General features: G+C 37.6%; 1 protein-coding gene and 1 pseudogene across 1 annotated transcript in view; one reads left to right on the top strand and one right to left on the bottom strand.

Annotated features, from left to right (window-relative positions):
* Positions 1-3,587: 3,587 nt before the first annotated feature.
* PDE4B (phosphodiesterase 4B) overlaps positions 3,588-22,324 on the top strand; it is a 382,092-nt gene continuing 363,355 nt past the window's right edge. The window contains exon 1 of the mRNA XM_047788750.1: positions 3,588-3,996. Within this exon, the coding sequence (XP_047644706.1) occupies positions 3,761-3,996 (236 nt within the window). The 5' untranslated portion in view covers positions 3,588-3,760. The remainder of the gene's footprint in view (positions 3,997-22,324) is intronic.
* LOC125134839 (uncharacterized) lies at positions 21,468-21,615 on the bottom strand (annotated as a pseudogene).

Genomic DNA, 22,324 nt, shown 5'->3' with positions numbered 1-22,324 from the left:
ATTTGCTTTCCATTTCAATTTAATGAAAACAACATGTTTTCACAGTTTGTCCATAATGTTTATAGATAGTATATGGGTGACTGTCATGGACCCTGTGACTCTATTCAGACCCTTGAAGGATATTTTGTTATGATAAATTCTTGATTTTTGTTGTTTTGACAGGCTATGGATACCAGGAATGTCTTTATTTAAAATTGAGACATAGCTCTAATTGAAATTCAAATAATTCTCAAGGGCAACTCTCTGCAGATTAATAATTGACTTAGTTCCTCCTTTCCTCCTTTGAGGTGCCACGGGATAAGCGTTACATGTGGATGAGAGGATTTTACCTGTGGCGCTTTAGCTCGGTCCTAGGCACTCAGAAGGGCACAGAAACTCTGTTTACTTTCTTCTTGGCTTTTTCTCCTCTTCTCCAGCGCTCTCTCTCAAAACAGTATCTTGTCTATGAAAGATTGCAGCGGGTTATTTGCTTTTACTGTGCTTTTGTTTTCCTTTTTTGAGATACCATCTCCTGTTTTCTACCTTCTATGCTCATCTTTGATTTCAACGTTGAACATCTTGTCAAATTTCTCTTTGGCATTTTGACTCTAGAAGCAAATCTTCCATGCATATATCTGTAAACGTTCATTTCCTTTGCTCAGAGGTTAAACTAATTTCCGACTTGAAAATGTTCTGGTTAGCTTTTTAAGTTTTGTATTTCAATTAGCTGCTTTTGGTATTCCTAAATGTTATTTAGGGCAGGTAGAATTAACTGACTTTACATATTTTTTGAGAATTCTGTGTCTTAAGATGATTCTCAAAATTTCTCTAACTGGGACATTAGCTGTCATAGTAGGCAAAGGGAAAGAGTAATGTGAAATGCCACATGGTGTCACATACATTGACAATAAGAATTGCAAAGTCGTTATAATTGTACCGCTAGGCTGCTTTACATAAGTTTGTCAATATGTCCTCCTCTGAACCCCAGCTCACATACAGCTAAATCTAGGTTGTGAAATTTGCCATAACATTGGGAGGGGAAAGAAATCCCTAAAATGCTTATAGTATTTTGGCAGCCTTAAAAAGTGAATGTGAGGAGTCCCCATCATGGCTCAGTGGTTAACGAATCTGACTAGGAACCATTGAGGTTTCAGGTTCGATCCCTGGCCTCGCTCAGTGGGTTAAGGATCCGGCATTGCCGTGAGCCATGGTGTAGGTCGCAGATGCAGCTCGGATCTGGTATTGCTGTGGCTCTGGCATAGGTTGGTGGCTACAGCTCCGATTAGACCCCTAGCCTGGGAACCTCCACATGCCATGGGTGCGGCACTAGAAAAGACAGACCAAAAAAAAAAGAAAAAAAAAAGTGAATGTGAGAACTTCAAATTGCTATTTTATTTTTTGCAAATAAGTCACTCTGAATATTGGTGGGATCACTTATTCTCATCCTGCTTTATGTCACATCATTATTGGAGGAAAGACTTAGCTTTCTTTTCATAATGCAATAAATAATAGATAGCTTTAACTGTATTTTCTCTCATGACATCCCTACCAATTCATTCTCAAATAGAGCAATTAAAATATCCTCAAAAACGTAAAGCTCATGTGCTAGCGCCTAGCTGGACAAAATGACTGTGTCCATCTCTCTGTAGTGTCTAATGCAAGAATACCCCATTGGGAATCAGAAAGCCTGGGTTTTAGCTATTGCTTTAATGTCAGTTACAAATAGGATTTTGGACAAATCATTGACATTCCCTAGGTCTGCTTCCTATCTTTAAAAGAAAGAGCAGGATCTCTTGGGATAGAACTTGATGGAAGATAATATGAGAAAGAGAATGCACATGCATGTATGACTGGGTCCCTTTGCTCTACAACAGAGATTGGCACAATATTGTAAATCAACCATACTTTAATAAAAAGTAGATATAATAACATGAGATAAGCCAAGTGATTACTGTAATTCACTCACTCTAACATTCCATGACTTTGCTTTCATTCATAATATAGTCTTAGTGTATTATTGCCATATCGACATCTTTCCAAGGTAGTGTTTGTAAACTAGGCCTTTAAATCCTTCCTATTAAGTTTAAACTACTTCCCCCAAGGGCTGGGGTAGGGTTTATTTTTTCCTATACACAGACCATAATCTGCTCTTACTCACCCCTTTAGATATTCAGCTGGAGTATATGACATATATGAATGATTTTATAAAGGTGGGAAGTTCTCACGCCTTAGAGGAAAAATTAATTTCTTGCTTTTTTACTGAAGTCTTACAGTGAATCATTCCTGAACTGTCACTCTCACTGAGTGGCGCCAGTTCTGCTTTGTCAAATTTGTGTGAGATCAGGTTGGTCCTGATAGTAGTCATTGCAGGTACAGTGTTTCATGACATCCGGACACTTCAAGCACCATGATGTGTGTGTGTGTGTGTGTGTGTGTGTGTGTGTGTGTATAGTGTGTTAGTTTGGTTTTTTTTAAAGCTTTTAAAGTGTAGAAGTGGCATTCCAGTCTGTTTCTAAATGAAATTTCAGGTTACAGTAATCTGCTTTGGAACTTGAAACATTTTTTTGGGCTTCCCTGTCCATCTGTCTCACCTGCATACTCTCGTGAACCAAGTACACTCACACTTGTGAGTAAAGATACCAATACACAGACATACACTGTTGTGTACATCTACCTGCACACATGCACATGTGCACGCACGCACACGCACGCGCACACACACGCATAATGCTTGACTTTGGATCCTACGCTTATAATGGGGAGCATTCATTTTTTTCTGGTTGTTACCTCCATTTCCATTTTAGGGAACTTTGGTTTTCAGGAGTGACTTTGCGTTCAACAGAAAGTGGCTCTGTGGGCATCCCAGGGACAATGAGCTTAAGCAGAAGGATGAGGGTAATTTTTGTTGAAATAAAGATTAGTCTTTAAATTCCTTAGGTGAATGAACCACATCCAGTGTTTTCCTATTAGCTGACACTTTTTATGCTGATGTGTTTTAGGATCTTCTGGAGAGGGGGAGAAAAAACCTTCAGCAAATCAGCTCTTGCATTCAGAAATGGAATTTTGGGGGCTCTTTTAGCCAGGTTTTGACAAGCCCCGATTTAATGCTTTCCCTGATGAGGACAGTGGCTTCAGAAATGTGAAAATCTGAGGGATGGAGGGTGTTGTTGAGGGGGAAACAGAGTGCAGTTGTTTAAATGGTCCTGGGCCAATAAGCATTTGGTAGGTGGAGTTACTGTTGTGTGTATTACAGGGAAAGATAATTCTGAATGAAGACTTTAAACATCACACATGCTGGACAGGCTCTGGTTCTGCTCTTTGTGCAAACAAAAAACAAGTGACTAGGTGGCTGGGTTTTGCTTAACTATCCCTTAGTGAAGGCAGCATGTTTGAAAAGATTTAAAAAAAAATACATGTAAAGGATTTATCAGAAGCCCTCATGAATATTTCATGAGTTGATATATTCAGCTGAATGAATTCAGTGAGTGTCAGTGTGTAGCTTGCAGACAAACCTCATCCACAAGGAGGCTACTGACATAGGAAGCACTTTGGCGCATTTTCAGAGGCAAAGCCAGGCTGATAAAGCTCCTTGTGACAGCCTGACTTGCCATTCTTCGAGTATGCTGTTCTTGCTCTAAGCAGCTCCTACACTGGAGCCACAGCTTCCTAAATTAAACTGGGAACAGTTTGCAGACTTATCAGCCTCCTAACCTGCAGCTGTGTCTCTGCTATGTTTGAGGGTTTTGTTTTGGATGGTGAAAGCCAGCACCCCATATAAGACATGACAGCAAAAGATTCTTCAAAAGAACTTACTGCTTCTGAATCTGAGGTTTGCATAAAGACTTTCAAGGAGCAAATGCACTTAGAACTTGAGCTTCCGAGATTACCGGGAAACAGACCTACATCTCCTAAAATTTCTCCACGCAGTTCGCCAAGGAACTCACCATGCTTTTTCAGAAAGTTGCTGGTGAATAAAAGCATTCGGCAGCGTCGTCGCTTCACGGTGGCTCATACATGGTAAGACGGGACTTGGAGGTGTCTGGAGTGCTTTTCATTAGCAACAGTGGTTTAGAAATGCTAGCAAATGGAACATTTGAATTTTGTTCATAATACAGACCACAAGTGTGAGATGAATGAAGAGCAGGTCAGCTGAAGGATACACAGTGCTCTGTGTGTTAAATTATCACTGTGCCACTAGCTGTTTCCAGATAAAATAAGCCTCTCACTGTAGAGACTCTTTAAAATTACTGCTTATAAAAAAAACACCTAGCTAATTCTAGGGCAACTGAGTATTGAAGGAGTTTTAGAAATTCAGTTTGTTTTGTTTAATCTCTGTTGAGGTGATTGGTGACTTTTTGTGTGTTTTGTGGTGGTGGTTGCTGGTATTTTTTTAACAGTATATATATATATATTTTTTTTTTGTAAAAAGATAAATGATTCAATCTTCGTTTGGATTTATTTCTTAAGACAGTGTGTAAAGTCAAACTTAATTTATGGCATTGCCATTTTTTGTAGTGTTTTAACTAGGGGTTTTGATTTATTGTTCCTATCTTTACACTAGTTAAGGAAAGGGAAAACTAAAGTTTCTGCTTCTGAAATTACACAGTTAATTAAATTTATTTATGATTTAAATTGCTATTATCTTTACGAGACTCTTGCTGTAAAAAGGTGACTTCAGATTTATAGATCATCATAATAAACTCCCAACTTACTTGGGAATGCCATGTAAATAAATTCAAGAACCCTCTAAAAACTGCACTGAGTCTGCCACCTTTAGTGTATGTATGTTATTTACAGTAGGGTAGCTCCCTTAAAATCAGAATAACAATGAAATGTAAGGAAAAGCACAAAAGAAATTAAATAAACTTTAATTGTGAAAGGTAGGTCTTTTCAGATGTCTTTTACGGTTATATTGTCTTTCAGATTAACAGACTCTTCAAAACTGAGACTCTATGCCTATAGTTTTTATTGAATAGAGACCACTAGCCATGTAGGCAGCTAGTACCTCATAGAGGCAATTCCAATACAGTGATTTTGACTGCATGCTAGATTACCAACCACTGTTACAAACTGAAGATATCTATTTTTTGAAAATTAATATTCATTTGCATTCTGTTTTCTACTCATCTGAAGTGTTTGTCTTCCTAATCTACTGCACAGTGTATTGGCAAATTCAAGTGACCCCTAGAAATATGTAGCTTCTGAGAGATAACACATGTTAAAGCCAATGCACATGCTTCACCTAGCTAAAAATGACATGGCTATTTTTCTTTTCTGACAATGCATTGTTGTTCATGTAATTGCTTTATTGGGGATTTGGGGGGTCATCTTTTTGATGAATTAAATTTTATTATTTAGTTGCAATCTCATACTTGTAGAGTACACGTGATTAGTTTTTCACAACCTACCAATGGTAGCATTTGTATAAAGATTTATATATAAATATGTCCTCTCTCTCTCATGATTTTCCTCACCCTTAATGTGTATGTATTTTCACATAGTTTGCAAAATAGTATAACTGAATAGGAGACAGTATGCGGGCATATTTTTAAAAGGAATAAAGGTGGAAATCACACAATTAATTAATAGACCCATATGTTTTCCTAATTGGGTTAATATTAAGGCATTGTTTTGACCAGAAGCATGTTTAATTTTTTTTTTACTAAGCTGATTATCAGATAATGGTAAATCTTTATAAAACCTTTGTACTATTTCCTTGTTGTAGAGTTCCTGAATATAATAATGTGACCTTTCTTTTACTTAGAATAGATTTTTGATGTGCTAGGAATGTGGAGCTATAAATACTGAATTTTTTCTTTTCAAAAGAACTGAGATTTTAAAATGATTAAAGAACCACTTTCTCTCTTTCATTATACAGATTTTCTTGAAGCAAATTACAAAAAGAACAATTAAATGATATTTGAGGTAACTTAGGCTATTAAAGTGATATTCTTCTAATTGAGTTAAAACAAAATTTTCCACAAATTGCCGAAAAACAAAACACATGACTTTGGTAGGATGCACCATAATACAGTCTTAAAGAATCCATTAATTATCAAACTTATAAAATAACTTTAATTATGACCATGATTCATTTTCACCCAACTCACAGACTCCCCTTTTTATGTTTCTTAGTAAAGTTGTATCATAGTTTGCTTTAGTTCCTGGTTAAGTCTGTATTTATGTTTATTTCTTTTGTTTCATCTGAGTGTATATTTAATATTTTTCAAATTTGTTTTCATGAAACATATGATGAAAATTTATTTTTGGAAAAAACACGTGTATTGTCTGTATTTAAATGACTTTTTCATCAGTCTTAAAAATTTTGTGTGCTTTTTTTAAAAGCATCATATGTAATTTACATAAGGAAATAAGAGCATAAGTACTTTATTTTTGCCTCTTTGTCATGATGAAATGTCACCATCCTTTCACGATCAACGATTGGTATTTTCCAAACCATGCATTTAAGTTAGAAATTCCAAGATATGCACTTAGATGTCTCTAAAAACATGTTATTACTTTACAGTAGACAGTAGGCTTCTTTTAAGAAGATTGGATTGTTTTGATTTCAGCGTTGAAATTAAAGTAATTTTCATGATGAAGCTAAACAATGCAGAGGATGCAGTTTATATCTAAACCCACTGAAATATTTTTTTATCTAGTTATTTGTAGGTTTCATAGATTTTGGTCAGATGAATGTGTAGTTCTGGTTTTGAAAACCCAAGTTATGAAGTGTGGGCTAATGGAAGAATATTTAAGAAACACTTGTGAAATACTGACTCTGGGATTATTTTTCAAATATCTGAAAAAGAGTAGATATTCACTGTGTTTTTGCTAATCAGAATATTTACACAGCCCTAAATCTGGAAGAAATTTGCTGATGAGCTCTTTGCTTCTTTTTACCCTTGAGCAGGACTATACTTACTCCATCTTTGACATATGGGAATCTGGAGAAGGTAGTTCTATAACCTCACTAAGTACACAGTCTTACTACTACATAGTCCAGGGATTGAAAATTGCTCATATATATATATATATATATATATATATGCATAATTTATAATCTGCTTTTGGTCTTCAGTAGACGTTAATTAAAAAATTATAAAAACATACACGAATCTGAAGATCATTATTAACTGGCCCAGGATTTTCCTTTTTTCTTCACTCAACATATATACAATTGAGTTCTGCTGTGAGCAAGAACAGAAAAAAAACCGCTGATTCAAACCATATGAATTCCAACACCTACTATATTTTAGGTTCTTTACTAGAATGTTCTCATGTATTGTCATTTAAGTTGCATTTGGAGTATAAGAACACTCTAGGAGTTCCCTTTGTGGCTCAAAGGTTAAAGAACCCAACTAGGATCCATGAGGGTGCGGGTTCAATCCCTGGCCTTGCTCAATGGGTTAAGGATCCAGTGTTGCTGTGAGCTGTGGTGTGGGTCACTGACGCGGCTGGGATCCTGTGTTGCTGTGGCTGTGACATAGGCTGGCAGCTGTAGCTCCAATTTGACCCCTAGCCTGGGAACTTCCATATGCCACAAGTGTGGCCCTAAAAAGCAAATAATAATAATGATAATAATAATATAATAATACTACTACTCTAAATTCATGTTCTTTTCAGTATTATATGTTGCAGATATAAACATGTTCTGAATGTTTATTCTAAATATAAATAGATAGTTGCTTTAGCTTATTCTAAATATTTCTATTCCATTAATCATTATTTTGACCCTATACCAATATCCCAAATTTCTAAATTCTTTGAATTCTGAAACCCAGAAGCAGATCCCAAACTCAATGATAGTTGGTATGAGAAAATACAGATTAAAAAAAATGTCCTACATTGCAATGTGTCAGTGGAATATTCAGCATTGGTGAACAGGGAATAGGCAAACATATGCTAGAATCCTTAAGGTCAACGTATTATTGACCTTATTTATTTATTCTAGTAAATCAGGTGTAACAACTGCTGAGCCACAACTTCCTCTTTGTCTTAGGTGGCCTTCTTGTTCTCGAATGGCACTGGCTTCATGGTGTCTGGCTTTGTCGGCCTTCTCTCCTTTGCTCATGTTCCAGCCTCAGTCTTTAGTTCTCTTCCATCATCAGTAGTGTGATGATCTGTGATAGAAGCTACTGTTGATGGTCTTGAGTACATCTCAGGCCCATGATACAGTTCTCCTCATTACTGTCCTCTTGGAGAGCAAATGAGTTGGCGAGCATCACTGTCCATCTGCCCATGCTTGCACATGGGACATGCGCCATAGAGGACAGTATGCTTTCAGAGTTAGTATTAGAAAGAAGGCTTTTGTTTTTCTTCCTTTTCCCAATTTAGTTCTTCCTATATCTTGATAATATCTCCTCCTTTTATCAAAGATTCACGAAATATGTACTTTTGTGCCTAATGTTTGTCAAAAAAGTATTAAAATACATAGTTCCTACTCTAAAGGAACTTACTCCTGATAAGATAAAGCTAGAATAATTGGAGAAGAGTAAAAAGAAAATGATGAATAGTATATGCCTAACTTTTCTCTGAACTTTTAGGCACATTTACTGTCTTATACAATTTAGTCTTAGTTTGTTAGCTAAATCTACTAAATCTCTGCCTTGTGTTATTCTTCAATTTTCTTGAATTATTTCCTAGCAGTATTAGAACTTTTTTTGAGAAATATCTTTGTTTCTAAATATTTACTGTTTGAACAAAACATTTGTTGAGAGCCCACTATGTTCTAGACCCTCCTCTGGGAGGTACAAAATGAGAAAGAGTCCTTGCCTTCAAAAAATATATGTACATATATCTCCTGGGAGACAGACTTATGCATTAATAATTAATCGATGGTGTATAAACGATGCCAGTGAAGAATGACACTCAACTTGTCATAACAGCACAAGAAGAAATAAGTCCGGCTGGAAAGTGAATCAGTGTGTGAGGGAAGGTTTGGAGAGAAGATGACATTTATGTGGGGTCTTAAAGAATGAATAGGAATTTTTCAGGAGAAGAGTGGGCAGGAAGAGCATTTTTTTTTTTTCAGCTAAAGAAACAATCATGAGAAAATTCAATGAACATATAGTGGTGATAATAGCCCGCATTTATTTTGGCACTTAAAATGCATCCGATGTTGTCTTAAATATATTTGCTTATTTGGCTATAAAAGACCCAAGGGTTATATACTGGCATTTCTATTTTATTGGAAAAGGAATGAAGCACAGGGAGGACAAGTGATTTGCCCAAGATTGTACAGCAAGTGAGGGCCTGAATGGGAATTTTTCTCAGAATGTGGGAGAAAGCAAGCCAAGATCATTGGGGTTACACCCTAAGGTGCAGGGAGGGAGAGACGGGAAGTCAGACTGTGCCTGTTGATGGGAGCCATACTCTAGGGCTTCCAGTGTCATGAACAAGACTTTATTCTCTCATCGGGGGGAGCTACTGCAAGGTTGTAAGAAGGGAGCTTGCCACTAATGGCTCTTACGACGAAAGATGCTTTGCAGGCATGGTGGAGAATGGATTGGAGGCTGAGAGGATTAGAAGCAGGGGGAAAAGGGAGAATGTGCATTTGAGAGATAATGACTTCTAATTATTGTGTATATCCCATAACATCGAAAACAATGTTTATGACATTTTTTTTAATGACTTAACAAATTACTGTTTATGGAAACTAGGAGGAAAGTATGTAAATTTGGTATACCTTGCATTTATCACCTCCAGCATGATGTTGTGCATAGTTCTAGCCGAGGTACTACCCCCACATGCATCAGACAATCCTAGTGATTAGGAGGATGGGTGCATCAGGGGAAAACCTAGTAGCTCAGTCCTAATTTACTAGAGGTGTTTGGTGTGGCGTTTTGTTTTTCTCTTTAAAGAAATTATCTTAGCCCACAGTCTGAACTGAATGCCAGTGGAAATCTATGCCTCATAGCCTGATTTTATTGCTTTAATCAGAGCAAGCATTTTCTCAGTAATGCAGGTCTATAAATGGTGTTTTCCTGGCCTTTTAGTGTCCGCAAGTCTTCAATATATTGGATTTTACAAATACTTACTGGAAAAGGGCTTTGTAAAGTAATGCTGACGACCCCCAGGACACACACCGGAAAGTGGTCCGGCAGGGCAGCCTACTGCTGGACTGCTAAAGTTTAAGCCCTTTTGTGATATTCTATTGGCTTTCTTTTCTTATTCCTCCCTCTTTTGTTGTCTCCCAGTTTTTCTCTTTGGATGTTTGTAGTGCTTCCCTCTCCAACATCACTGTCAAGGCACCAGTAACCTTATACTAGAGGCATTTCAATGATTCCCAGAAAAGAATCTAAAATGCCTGCCATGGTTTATCCGACCCTACCTTAGTTATCTGGCTCCAGGCTGCCTGTGGCCTCATCTCCTGTTCTCCGGTCGTATTCACCTCCTTTCTCTTCTTCAGCAAACCTTGCATGTTTCTGCTTCTGGGCCTTTGCATTTGGTGTTTCTTCTGCCTGGAAGTGTAGTCCCCTAGATGGTGGCATGACTCGCTCCCTCGTTTCCATTCAGGCTTCTACATAAATATCACTTGCCAGAGAGGCTTTTTGCTGAGCCCTCCATCATCTAAAAACAGCACCTTTCACTTTCTCGTCCCTTGTTCTGCTTTATTTATCTTCTTGGATCTTATCATTAAATGGAAATACATTCCATGAAAAGCCATGCTTTTTGTTGTGTTATTTTTCTCTTCTTTGGTCTCCCAAGCCTGCTAAATTGCATGAGGGGAAGGGATTCTGTCTTGTCTACTGTATCCCAGGCACCTAAAGAAAGCCTGGCACTTGGTAAATATTTGTGGAAAAAATAAAAGAATGAATGAATATGGGTCCTATGTCCTGGTCCATATTCTTATAGCACTTTCTCTTTAGCCTGCTGAGAAGGAGAAAATTAAGCTTTGCTGATAACTCTGCAGGCATCCTCACTTCATTCATCTCTTAATAGTTGTGTTCCCTTTTTTCCAGGAGGGCTTCTCTAACTGGTTTTCTATTTCGTGTTCTGTGATATTGACCATACAGGTTTAATTATAAGATCTCACTAGCGGCTAAGAGTTTTACATGGTAGCCTATTTAATTGAGCCACTGTGTACAAATCATACTACCTAGCCTGTAGTGCTGTAAAGTAAATATTTGTCTGTAGCACTGTACAATTATTTATTTGGTTATTCTTCATGCATCAAACAGCACAGTTGGTGCTTCAGCTTAGGCAAGCTCTGCATGTCTCTTATTAACTGTCTGAGTGGAACTGTTGTACAGAGGAATCTATTTGTTATTTGGCCTTTAAAATATCCACTTATTATATATCAGAATGCTTAGTTATCAATATTTTCCTACTGACGCATCATCTAAAATATTAACACTGAGCTTTTTATAGGGTTTCCCCAGGGAACTTGGAAATAAGAGCCCATGACTTGCAAAGTGAAGAAATTGTGAATTAATAACCCTTGTACTCTAGAAAAAGACATCACCAGGAGTGAAACTTTGCACATGGTTCTGTCTCATTTTTTTCTGAACTGAGAGGTTGGGACCTCTGTCATGCCTAGTAATTTGTTTGACAGAGATATGTTGGAATCCCACTAAGTGCTTTGGGTAAAAAAAAAATAATAATAATCTGTCGACCTTCTCAGATTGCCTCTTTCTAGAACTTAGGCGTTTTCCCTTTGAGGGGGAATACAAATGACTGATTCTTAGACCTTTTGTGGAAAAGAACACTTGTCACTCGGCGTGCTCCCCCCACAGACCTGGCTTATGTGCCTCCTCCTCCCTGCACCTCTCACAACACCAGCCTACTGCAAGTTGTGTAGATTGGAAATAAAGCGGGAGGGGTAGTATGGCTTTAAGGAAAATTGCTGTAAAACTATTTTCTGAAACATCAGTGATCTAGGGCCCATTTTGAGAATTCCTTGAAAAATAGGCTAGTGATGATCTTTCTCCTTGTCCTAAGTCCAAAGAAAGCATCATGGATGGCTCTAGGCTTGGAGAAATTTGGAGTCGTCTCATTCAGATTCCATTATATCCAAGGGCTTGAAAACTACCAATAGAAGAGATAAATAAGTGGGTTGAGTAATAATTTCTGGATAACTTGCTTGATAGAATCAGAGACATTTCCAAACAATTTATAACATTAAAGTTTTATGTGGGAATTCCCGTTGTGGCTCAGTGGTAATGAACCTGACTAGTATCCATGAGGATGTGGGTTCAATCCTTGGCTTCACTCAGTGGGTTATGGATCTGGTGTTGCCGTGAGCTGTGGTATAGGTCACAGAGGTGGCTTCGATCCTGCGTTGCTGTGGCTGTGGCTGTGCCTGGCAGCTGTTTGGATTCGCCTCTAGCCTGGGAACCTCCATATGCTGCAGGTACAGCCCTAAAAAGCAAAGATGTCCAAGAATGGCAGCAAAATAAATGAAGAGGGTGGAAATACCTGTAGGTCAAGGAGAAGTTACTGGTAATGAAGATTCAATGAATACCCGTCTACCTAGATTTACTGATGGTGAATGTTTTTCTGCATTTCCTCTATCTCTGTATTGCTCTCTATATAAACTTTTAGACATGTTTTCTTTAGTTTGAAGAGAGCACACCGAGATGGAAAGCGCTGGTTTGGAATTCAAAAGAGACTCGTATATTTTCAAAGTGCAAAATTAATAATTTCCCTTTTATCAGCATGTTTTCATATCGCCATTTGAGTTTAATTCTTAGTAGTTTACTAATATACTGACACGTTATGAATATGTTTGTGGCCTCATTTTTAAAAGTAAACTATTGAATCAGTTATAGTGGAGGGCTAGAGGCATCTGTAATAGTTTATGGCTTTTCTTGGTGACAAATTGTTGGTTTTAGATACTTGAAACAGTTTCTAAGAGGACAGATGTCCGTAGCATTCCATTTTTTCTTCCCCCCAAAGAGATGTTATTTCTTTTTTCTAAAGCTATGGAATGTGTATCATTGTTATGGAATGCTATAAAATGCCTTACACTACACATGGGCTTCACTCATTGTATAATTTTGATGTTATCTTTAATTTTATTTTTTCTGTTGATCTTTGTTTTATGTTACATTATCTAGAGTCAAGGAAGCTAGCTAGGTTGGGTTTCAGTATTTTCTCTTGATTTGCTATTGAAATTTTAGACCAGTTAATTATCTGACTTGGACCTCAATTCCTTCATTTGCAAAGTGGAGAACATAGCCTTATGTTTAAACACTTTGAAATGTTAATTTAATTTAAAAAATGTATATGCTGTCTATCCCACTATCTATCTCCTAAGATAACATGTTAAAGTACTTAGAACAATACTTCATACATTTTAAGTCACATAATAGATGTTGCTGTTTAATTATCTTACTAAATCTCTAAACATATACAAACATTCACATTATTGTTAGCCTTGGTTGGGAAAGCAGAAATTATTTTTCATAATTTGAAAAGCATCACTGAATATGGAATGTGCTAATCTGAAAGCATCAAAGTGCACTGGCATTTATAAAGAAATGATTTTATAATATTCACAGTGTGACCATTCTATATACTGAAGAAGCAAAATATCATTCATTTATTATCATGAGCTAATCACATTCTAATGAACCAAGCTAAATTATACTGAAACACATATCAGAAGACCCCGTGTGAATAGCTTATATCCCCAGTAAGAAACTTTATAGCCTTGTTTGGCTGCTGTCACCAACATATTTTAAAAAGCCATGTGTTATCATACACTGTGCGAAAGAGATAGAAAGAGAAGCACTTTGAAGTAATTCCATCCCCTTGCACCAATAAGCTTGAGAGAGAGAAAAAAAAGCATAAGAAGATGCCTTGTCTATTTCAGGATTCCACATATAAAAAGCCAGTATAGGATTCAGTGAACAAATGCCTTGGAAAAATTCCAGTGTCATCAAAAACTCATTTTTCTCAAAATGTCTCCTTGCTACCCTTTATATTTCTGCACAAATTAATAAGCACAGACTGTCACAGCACAGAGGATCTGAGAGTGCTTTTGTGGCTCATTTGGGCCACAATTACCTCAGCAGTTTATATAGGAAACCTCTCTCTCACCATCAGAACTATTTAGGCTTCCTAGCGAAAGGTGCAGGAAGGCAGGGCAAAGAAACTCAGGGATCCAAGTCTCTCTGGCTGCATCTTAACTGCCTGAGACTTCTTCCTGGGAGTTTGCCATTGAAATCCATGTGCGGATTTTAACTTCCTGGGGAAAGTCATGGCCTTTGTCCTTACCTGTCGGTCTCCTCAGCCAGGGCTGGGCTTAACCCAGAAAATAGAGTTGAGTCTTTAACGTGGTCATGTTTACCAAAACAACCTGAGATTTTAGGAGGCTGGCGGTCTGGTGCAAAGAACACAGCCTTTGAATCCCAGCTCCATTCTTTTTAGGTTTCAGGCAAACCATTTAACCTAGTTTAGTTCTTTCTTCATCTGCGAAATTTGAAAACTGCTACCGGTACCTCAGTAGGCCACTCTGATGATTGCATGAAGTATTGTGTGTCCAATACTTAGCATAATCCTGGGCCAATGACGGATAATCAGCAGACATTCATTTACTGATGTATCTAGAGCTTATGCTTGCATATAAAATTTTAGTATATATATCATAATACAAATTAAAATTTTACATGGCACAGCTTAATTAAATGTTTTTATTGAGCAATGTTGTACATATTAAATTCATCCTTTTTAGACCACTTGGATATTATTTAGTTTCATAGGATAGTACGTGATCTTAAAGCCCATATTAAGTGTTCTTACAATGGTAAAATAAAATTTAAAAAGAAAAATAAATCACTATGTGTTAGGAGGTTTAATCACTCTCATTCTTCACAGAGACAACTGCCAATGACTTTGGCCATAAAATGCTTTTTATTCTTTAAAATTCCAGTTACCTTCCTGTATTTGATACTTGTCTCCATTAGTGAAACTAGATGCCGATGGAACACTTTTTCTCTTCTGAGTTAATTTAAATAAATTGCTACTAAATTAAAAAAAATAGTGTTCTTTTCAAAATACCATAATGTCCCTGAAGTTGTTTTTCTCAGTCAGTAGACTCTAACCTCCTAGTGATTTGTTTATGTAAGAAAGTTTATTCATGAGAGGCAATGGTAAAAGAGCTTAGGACCTAGAGTCATAGACTCGAGACATGCATCCTGGCGCCACCACTTACAAACTGTTTTGCTTTGTTTTGTTTTGTTTTTTGAGTGGAGCAGGGATAGTCATTTAACCTTTTGGAAACTCAACTTCCTCATCAGTAGAGATAAAACAATTATTTCCCTATTCATATATGATATTTATAAAATTAATTCAAATTATTGAAAAGCACAAAGAATTGGAGCCTGTTTTCTGGAAGAAGAGGAAAGACAAGTTTACAGGACAGAAAGTAGTGATAAACTATCGCTAATGAGTACAAAATGTTGCAGGTGTATTTGGGTTTTGTGAACAGAGCATCATGTTCATAAACATGATGAAATACCATGGATATTGCCTCACAGACATTTTATTTTATAGGAAAGGAGGAGTTTCTGCTGGATGGGACCACTTAAGGGAGAGACTGGGGGGAGACTGGGGGGAGACAGGGGCTAGACTAAATGGTACCTTTGCATCTTACAACCTGCATGGATCTTTATATCACTTTCATGCTTCCTGCTGAAAGCTAACAGAAAGCTTAGATAACCAGTATTCAGTGCAGTGAGGGTTGTATGTAACCTTTTTCCAGATGACTTTATAGCATTTAAATCAAATTGCTCTGTATTTCTTGGTCATTTCCAAGAATTTTTAGAGATGAAAACAGAAATAAAAGTTATGGCTTCTCGTTGGACAAAGACTTCCCTCTCACGTTATTATTGATCCTTTCTCTGAGTAGTCAAAAGGCAGTAAAAGGTTATATCTTTAAGACAAGGAGTTCTGTTCAAATGAATTCATACATCATTGAAAAATGACTATCCATGTAAACTCAAAGCTTTGTGACAGTGCAAAATAAAGTAAAATGCTTTTGGGCTTCAAAAGAATTGTGCCAAGGCTTTGGTTCTGTCTAAATTAATACAAATAAGACTTTTAGAAACCTATCTGGCAATTGCAGATTAAATTAAGCAATTGCTTCATCTGAATAAAGCTTTGGAGAGTCTAATATTATGAAAGAGCTATCTTTATAAACACAGTACTTGCTCAGGATTCAAAGGATTTGAGTTTTAATGCCAGTTGCATCCCAAATGCCCAGTAAGCACGCATGCATACATTTCCTGCTGGTAACTTCTTTTGTCAAAAGGGTTGAATAATTACCTGCTCTACCACCCTTACTTTATGGTATGAATATTGAGTGCCAGTGGTTATAGAGTGCTTTGGTTTTCTGTAAAGTAACTTGGCAAAGAGATTCAGAGGAGAAAAAAATGCTTCTAAGAAGCTTTGTATGAGATTTCCAAAAATGTGACTCAGCTTTAAAATGCATTAATGAATTTTATATTTTATGTGAACCCTGAAAATTCTTTTGCAAAGTATTTAGTCCTCTGTAAGTTTAGATGTTGATGTTTAGTGTTTCTTAAAGCATTACTGTATTTGTATATGTTAGTCGCTTTTCAATGGCTGAAAACCGATAGACATTGCTTAGTGAATTAATTCTAACATGTGGCTTGCATTATTACTTTTGTTGATTCTAATGAACAAATATGTATTTTGGATGATACAAATATTCTCTGCCTTACCATTAAGGATCTTTAGTCCAACCAAGGAGGGTATACAATAATTTGGCATGTGAAATAATTTTTTTGATGGATAGAAATGTTAAAAGTATACAAATATAATGTTCTCCCATCCCTACCAAGGGGTGTCAGTCTGACTATGAACCTAAAAGTCTATAGAGGAATGGTGGTGTCCCCCCTTTCCAAATGTCTGTGGGCTTTGAATCAGCGCCTAATATAATGGCTAATGTTCTTAAGCAGTTTTGCAGTATAAGTAGATTGAGCTGTTCTTGGGAATCTGGTGTGTTGGCAAGGGGTCAGGTATAAGTAGACTGCTGGTGTGAGCAAGCAGGAAATACGCTCCAGGGCAAAAAGGAACAGATAGCCTTTTAACTTTTGAAAGTAAAAATGGGGCAATAGTAGAAAAATGATACCACATATGCCTTATATCATTTAATCTTCACCTCCATTTACAGATGAGGAAATTGAGACTCAGAGAGGTCAACTGACTGATGTGAGGTAATCAAGCTGAAAAGGGGTAAACCAAGAATAAGCCTGTGTGTTCTGATTTAGAATGACACATTGTATATATGGTTAGGGTCCACAGATTCAGGGGTGCTCCCTCACACAACCCACTCCACCCCCTCCTCACCCCCAGCTCCCAGCTCCTGTGGGGAAACATCCAGAATGATCATGCTCTCATGTTCTCATGTCCCCTTATTAAAAGCCTTCTTACAGTGAGGGCTGACAAATTCATTGGCACTTAAGCATCATTGACTCTTGGGGTGTAATGTATGACTCCATTGTAGCAAAATAAACTTTAAACCAGAAGAATGAATTTCTACCTGTAGAATTTGACACATTAGAGAGCAGAGACAAAAGGAAGCATTTGGCAAGATGAAGGGACATTTTCCCAACCCTCTCAAGGCCTGGGACACAGAGAATGGGCTGAATGTCCCAGGGATGTAGTTGTATTTGCAAGGATTTCATTCATTTGCCGAGTTTCTACCTACCTGTTCCATGCTCATGTTTCCTGCTCTCCTTCCTATTTTTATGGATCAACTCTCTGTGTACCTGGTAAAGGCCAACCCCTCTCATCCTCAAAGGGCTTTGCTCTGGCACTTGTCCCTGCCGTCTCCTGCCCCATCGGTGTTCCGTCCTATTAGATTGTTCCTGTCAGTCTCCAGACCCTCTAGACCTCTATTCTTTCAAAGGCCCTCTTTGTCTCCATGTAGTCTCCATCTATTACCCAAAACTGTATTTCCCCTTTAGAGCAAAACTTTTCAAATAATTGCTTTTTTTTTTCTTTTTCTTTTTTTGTCTTTTTGTCTTTTAGGGCCACCCACACCTGTGGCATATGGAGGTTCCCAGGCTAGAGGTCCATTCGGAGCTGTAGCTGCTGGCCTACGCCAGAGCCACAGCAACAGCAGATCTGAGCCATGTCTGCGACCTACACCACAGCTCACGGCAATGCTGGATCCTTAACCCGCTGAGCGAGGCCAGGGATCGAACCCACGTCCTCATGGGTGCTAGTTGGGTTCATTAACCACTGAGCCTCCAAATAATTGTCTCATTACATTCACTCTCCTCCAGTCCTCTTTTGGAAACTTCTAATCAAATTTTCCCCTTGCAGCGCCAATGAAAGTGGTCCTACTGAGGCTGTGGCCTCTATGTGCCAAATCTGAAGATCTATTTAGATCAGTCCTCATCTTACTCAGCCCATACAGTTGATTACTTCTTCTTTCTTGAAATATTGCCTTCACTTGGCTTCCTGGTCACTCTAATTTCCCTCCTTCCTCAGAAGCTATTCTTTCTCAATCTCCTCAGCTGGTTCCTCTCCCCACACTTTAAACACTGGAATGTCTCCAGAGGAATTTGGGCCCCCCCACCCCCCCACTCTTTGTTTTGCCTGTACTCACTTCCTAGGCCCAGTATCTCACTTAGACTCATGACTTTAAATAATATCTGTACACAGATGATTCCCAAATTTTTATCATTAGCCAGACTTCTCTGAACTCCAGACCTCTCTATCTCTCCAACGGCCTTCTTGACAGCTAAAGCTGAGCATGCCCAACACCGACAGTGTGATATCCAATCCCAGCACCCTCCTCTTGTTGCATTCTGTCCTCAGTCCTCCCCATCTTGGTATGGCAAGTCCATGTTTTCTAATTATTCAGGTCAGAAATCATGGAGTCTTCCATGACTCCTGCTTTTCTCAATTTCACATTCTGAATGCATCCACAAATCCTGTCTGCTCTACATTTACAGTGTATCCAGGATCTGACCACTTCTCATCACCACCACTGCCACCGTCCAGATCCGGGTTGCCATTACCCCATACCTGAAGTATTAAGTTAACCTCTTACTTGAATTCCTTGGTGACCTAGCAGTTAAGGATCTGCCATGATTACTACTGTGGCTAGGGTTCGATCCCTGGCCCAGGAACTTCTCAATGCCATGGGTGTGGCCAAGAAAAATTAATGTCTTACCTGATATTCCTGCTTTCACCTTTTCCTTCTTGCAGTGTATTCCCCACACAGCTGCCACAGTTGCTCTTTATAACATGTGAGCAATTACACTACTCTGTTCAGAATCCTTCAGCAGCAGCCCATCTCACTGACAGGAGGGATTGACATGTATATGCCATACCCACATGGTCTCAGCCTAATTCTTTTCAAACTCCTTTCTCCCTCATCACCATTCCAGATATGCCGACCTACTTTCTGGTCCTCTAACAAGCAGTGTAGGCATCATCAAATACTCTACCTATTTTTGGTATCAAAAAAGAATATCCCCCAGATAGCTGTATGGCCCTCTTCCTTCGTTCAGGTCATTGTTCGAATTCATTTAGTTGGAGAGGACTTTCCTGACCATCAATATAAAAGCAATGTAAAAATAGCTTGTCTCTTGGATTTCCCTAGTGGATGAGCAGATTAAGAACCTGGCGCTGTCACCGTAGTGGCTTGGGTCGCTATTGTGGTCTGGGTTCAATACCTGGCATGGGAATTTCCACATGTTGTGGGCGGGGCCAAAAGAAAAAGCTTTCCTCTTATTCTTAATCCTGCCTTGATTTCTTTTTTTTTTTTAATGGTGGATGTGTTTTTTGTTATTTTTTTTAAAAAAATTATTAAAATCTAGACTTACAGTGTTGTGTCAATTTCTGCTCTGGAGCATAGTGACCCCCCCCCACCACACACACTTCTCTCGTACCAGCTTCCATCATGTTCTGTCCCAAGAGATTGGATATAGTTCCCTGTGCTATACAGTAAGACCTCATTGCTTATCCATTCTAAATGTAATAGTTTGCATCTACTAACCCCAAACTCCCAGTCCATCCCACTCCCTCCTCTTCCCCCTTAGCAACCACAAGTCTGTTCTTTATGTCCATGAATCTGTTTCTGTTTTATAGATGGGTTCATTTGTGCCATATTTTATATTCCACATATAAATATATCATATGATATCATATGGTGTCTTTACCTTTCTGACTTAACTTCACTTAGAATCCCTAGTTGCACCCATGTTGCTGGAAATGGAATTATTTCATTCTTTTTAATGGCTGAGTGATATTCCATTTTGTATATGTACCACATCTTATTTTGATCCATTCACCTGTCGATGGACATTTAGGTTGTTTCTACGTCTTGGCTACAAAGAAATCAAAGAGTATTTCATAGCACAATATCTGAAATGAAGTATGCCTTGATTTCTTTATAGCACTTATCCATACTTGACGATAGCTCTACATCTTTGTATGTTTTTATTTACATCCACATCTATATTCATGATGTGTTTACATCATCTCTGTCATCTGTCTTATTTCTGCCTCTTCCCACCAGAATATAAACTCCGTAATGACAGTCTTTGTCCTATGCTGTTCGTTGCCAAATCTCCTAAGCCCATAACGCAAGCCAGCACATGGTTGAAAGAATGAATTAATACATGCATAAAAAAATGAATCTAGCAGATTGTTTGGGTTCCTTCTAGTTTTAAGCCCTGAGCCCACAAGTTGAACAGCAGAGAGAAATGTGAACAAATAAATCAACATACAATGATAAATAATTAAAGGTGATAGATAATGATTAAAAAATCATAGTAACAGTAAAATAGTGAAAGTAATAATCTCCCCAAAAGAAGAATTTTGTATGCAAATTTTATTTTTGCTATTTAAAAATTATTAAAGTTTAACAATAGGTTAGTAACAGAGAGGAATGCAGAGGCAATATGGAAAGCTTGTTGAACTTGTTATGAGAAAACTCAAATTCATATTCTGAATACATTGTTTACTAGTTGTGCGATTTTAGGCAAATAAATAATCCAGTCTGCTCCTCCCATTATGCTCACTAAGCCATTAACTTTATTTTACTTTTGTGAAGGTTAAGACAAATAATATGATGTATAGAAGGCATTAAGCAGATATTATTTTTCTTTCTTGCCATAGCCTATACTTCACTTTACACTCACAGGTTAGCCCTCTATAATCTGTCTTACTCCTCCATCATTTCTCAGTGACTTTCTAAATTCTTGCCTCATTGACTTTCTTCTATTTTCTTCCTACAAGACTGTTTGGCATCATGTGATTCTGTAGTCAATATCACCAAACTGTCAAAGATTAATCAACCTTCTGTCCTTGCTTATATATGTGTATGAACTGGGAAACCTTTAGCTGTATTTCTAAGGGCAGAATGTTGGATCGATCTTCAGCATTATAGGACAGTAATAAATGTATATTTATTCTTCAATTGGAAGCATATTTCTTTGATTCATAGTAGAACGGTGGTTCTTATCAGGTCACTAAGATATCATGACTCAGCAAGAGTGAGAGAGATATTCTTAGAGTAACAAGCAATCAGAATATTTCTAAAATGCGAACGGAGGGACAATAGAAATTAGCAAAATGAAAGACAACCCATTTTTTTTGTTTCTTCACATACTACACTTGATCTTAGCCAAAAGGCCGAGAAGCGATTGTTTGTTTCTTGATATAAGCACAGAGACTTTATTTATTGTTTTCTAGGTTATAGTAGTTAAAACTTCCTTCTTCCAGCTACTCAATTAAGAAACTTATTGTTAATGGAGACCTAGAATTTCTAATTGTTTTCCTTTTTCTACTGTAATAATCGCAAATATCTAGTTATATCTTATCACTTTCTGCCCAGGTCCAAGTGCTTTTTTTTTAAACTTCCATGCAACTCTTTAACTGTTTCACCAGTTGGGAGCTCTTAGGGGTTGTTTAGTTTTCAATGAAAGACAATCTTTTAAGGAGTTTATGTCCTAAATATTTTCTGGTTTTGCAGTAGCATACATCAGACATAGTTATTGTGTTTGGACTGGGATTTTCATTTTTAACATGTTCTCAGTTCTCTAGGCATTTAATGTTTCCATCTGGTCCTCATAAAAGATTTCATATTTGTGATGCAGCTCAGGCTCTGGCCCAGAGAGCATCATAATTCTATCCATGACTCTAATTTGATAGAGTAGATATTTTTTAAACTTTGCAATTTTTTGTTTTTGCTTTTTTTTCCTTTCCTAAACAACACTTGACTTTAATGGTATATATTTCTCTCTGAAAACAATCAGAGTGTATAAACCATGACAATGTGCTTGCTCCCCACTTCCTTCTGTGTCGTTTAAAGCTGTGAGGGCAAGAGAAGCAACTACACAGTGGGTCCTGTACG

This window comes from Phacochoerus africanus, chromosome 8 (genome assembly GCF_016906955.1).
Source record: "Phacochoerus africanus isolate WHEZ1 chromosome 8, ROS_Pafr_v1, whole genome shotgun sequence".
Classification (NCBI taxonomy): Eukaryota; Metazoa; Chordata; class Mammalia; order Artiodactyla; family Suidae; genus Phacochoerus; species Phacochoerus africanus.
The sequence above is the reverse complement of the archived record's forward strand: the minus strand, read 5'-3'. Positions and strand labels throughout refer to the sequence as shown.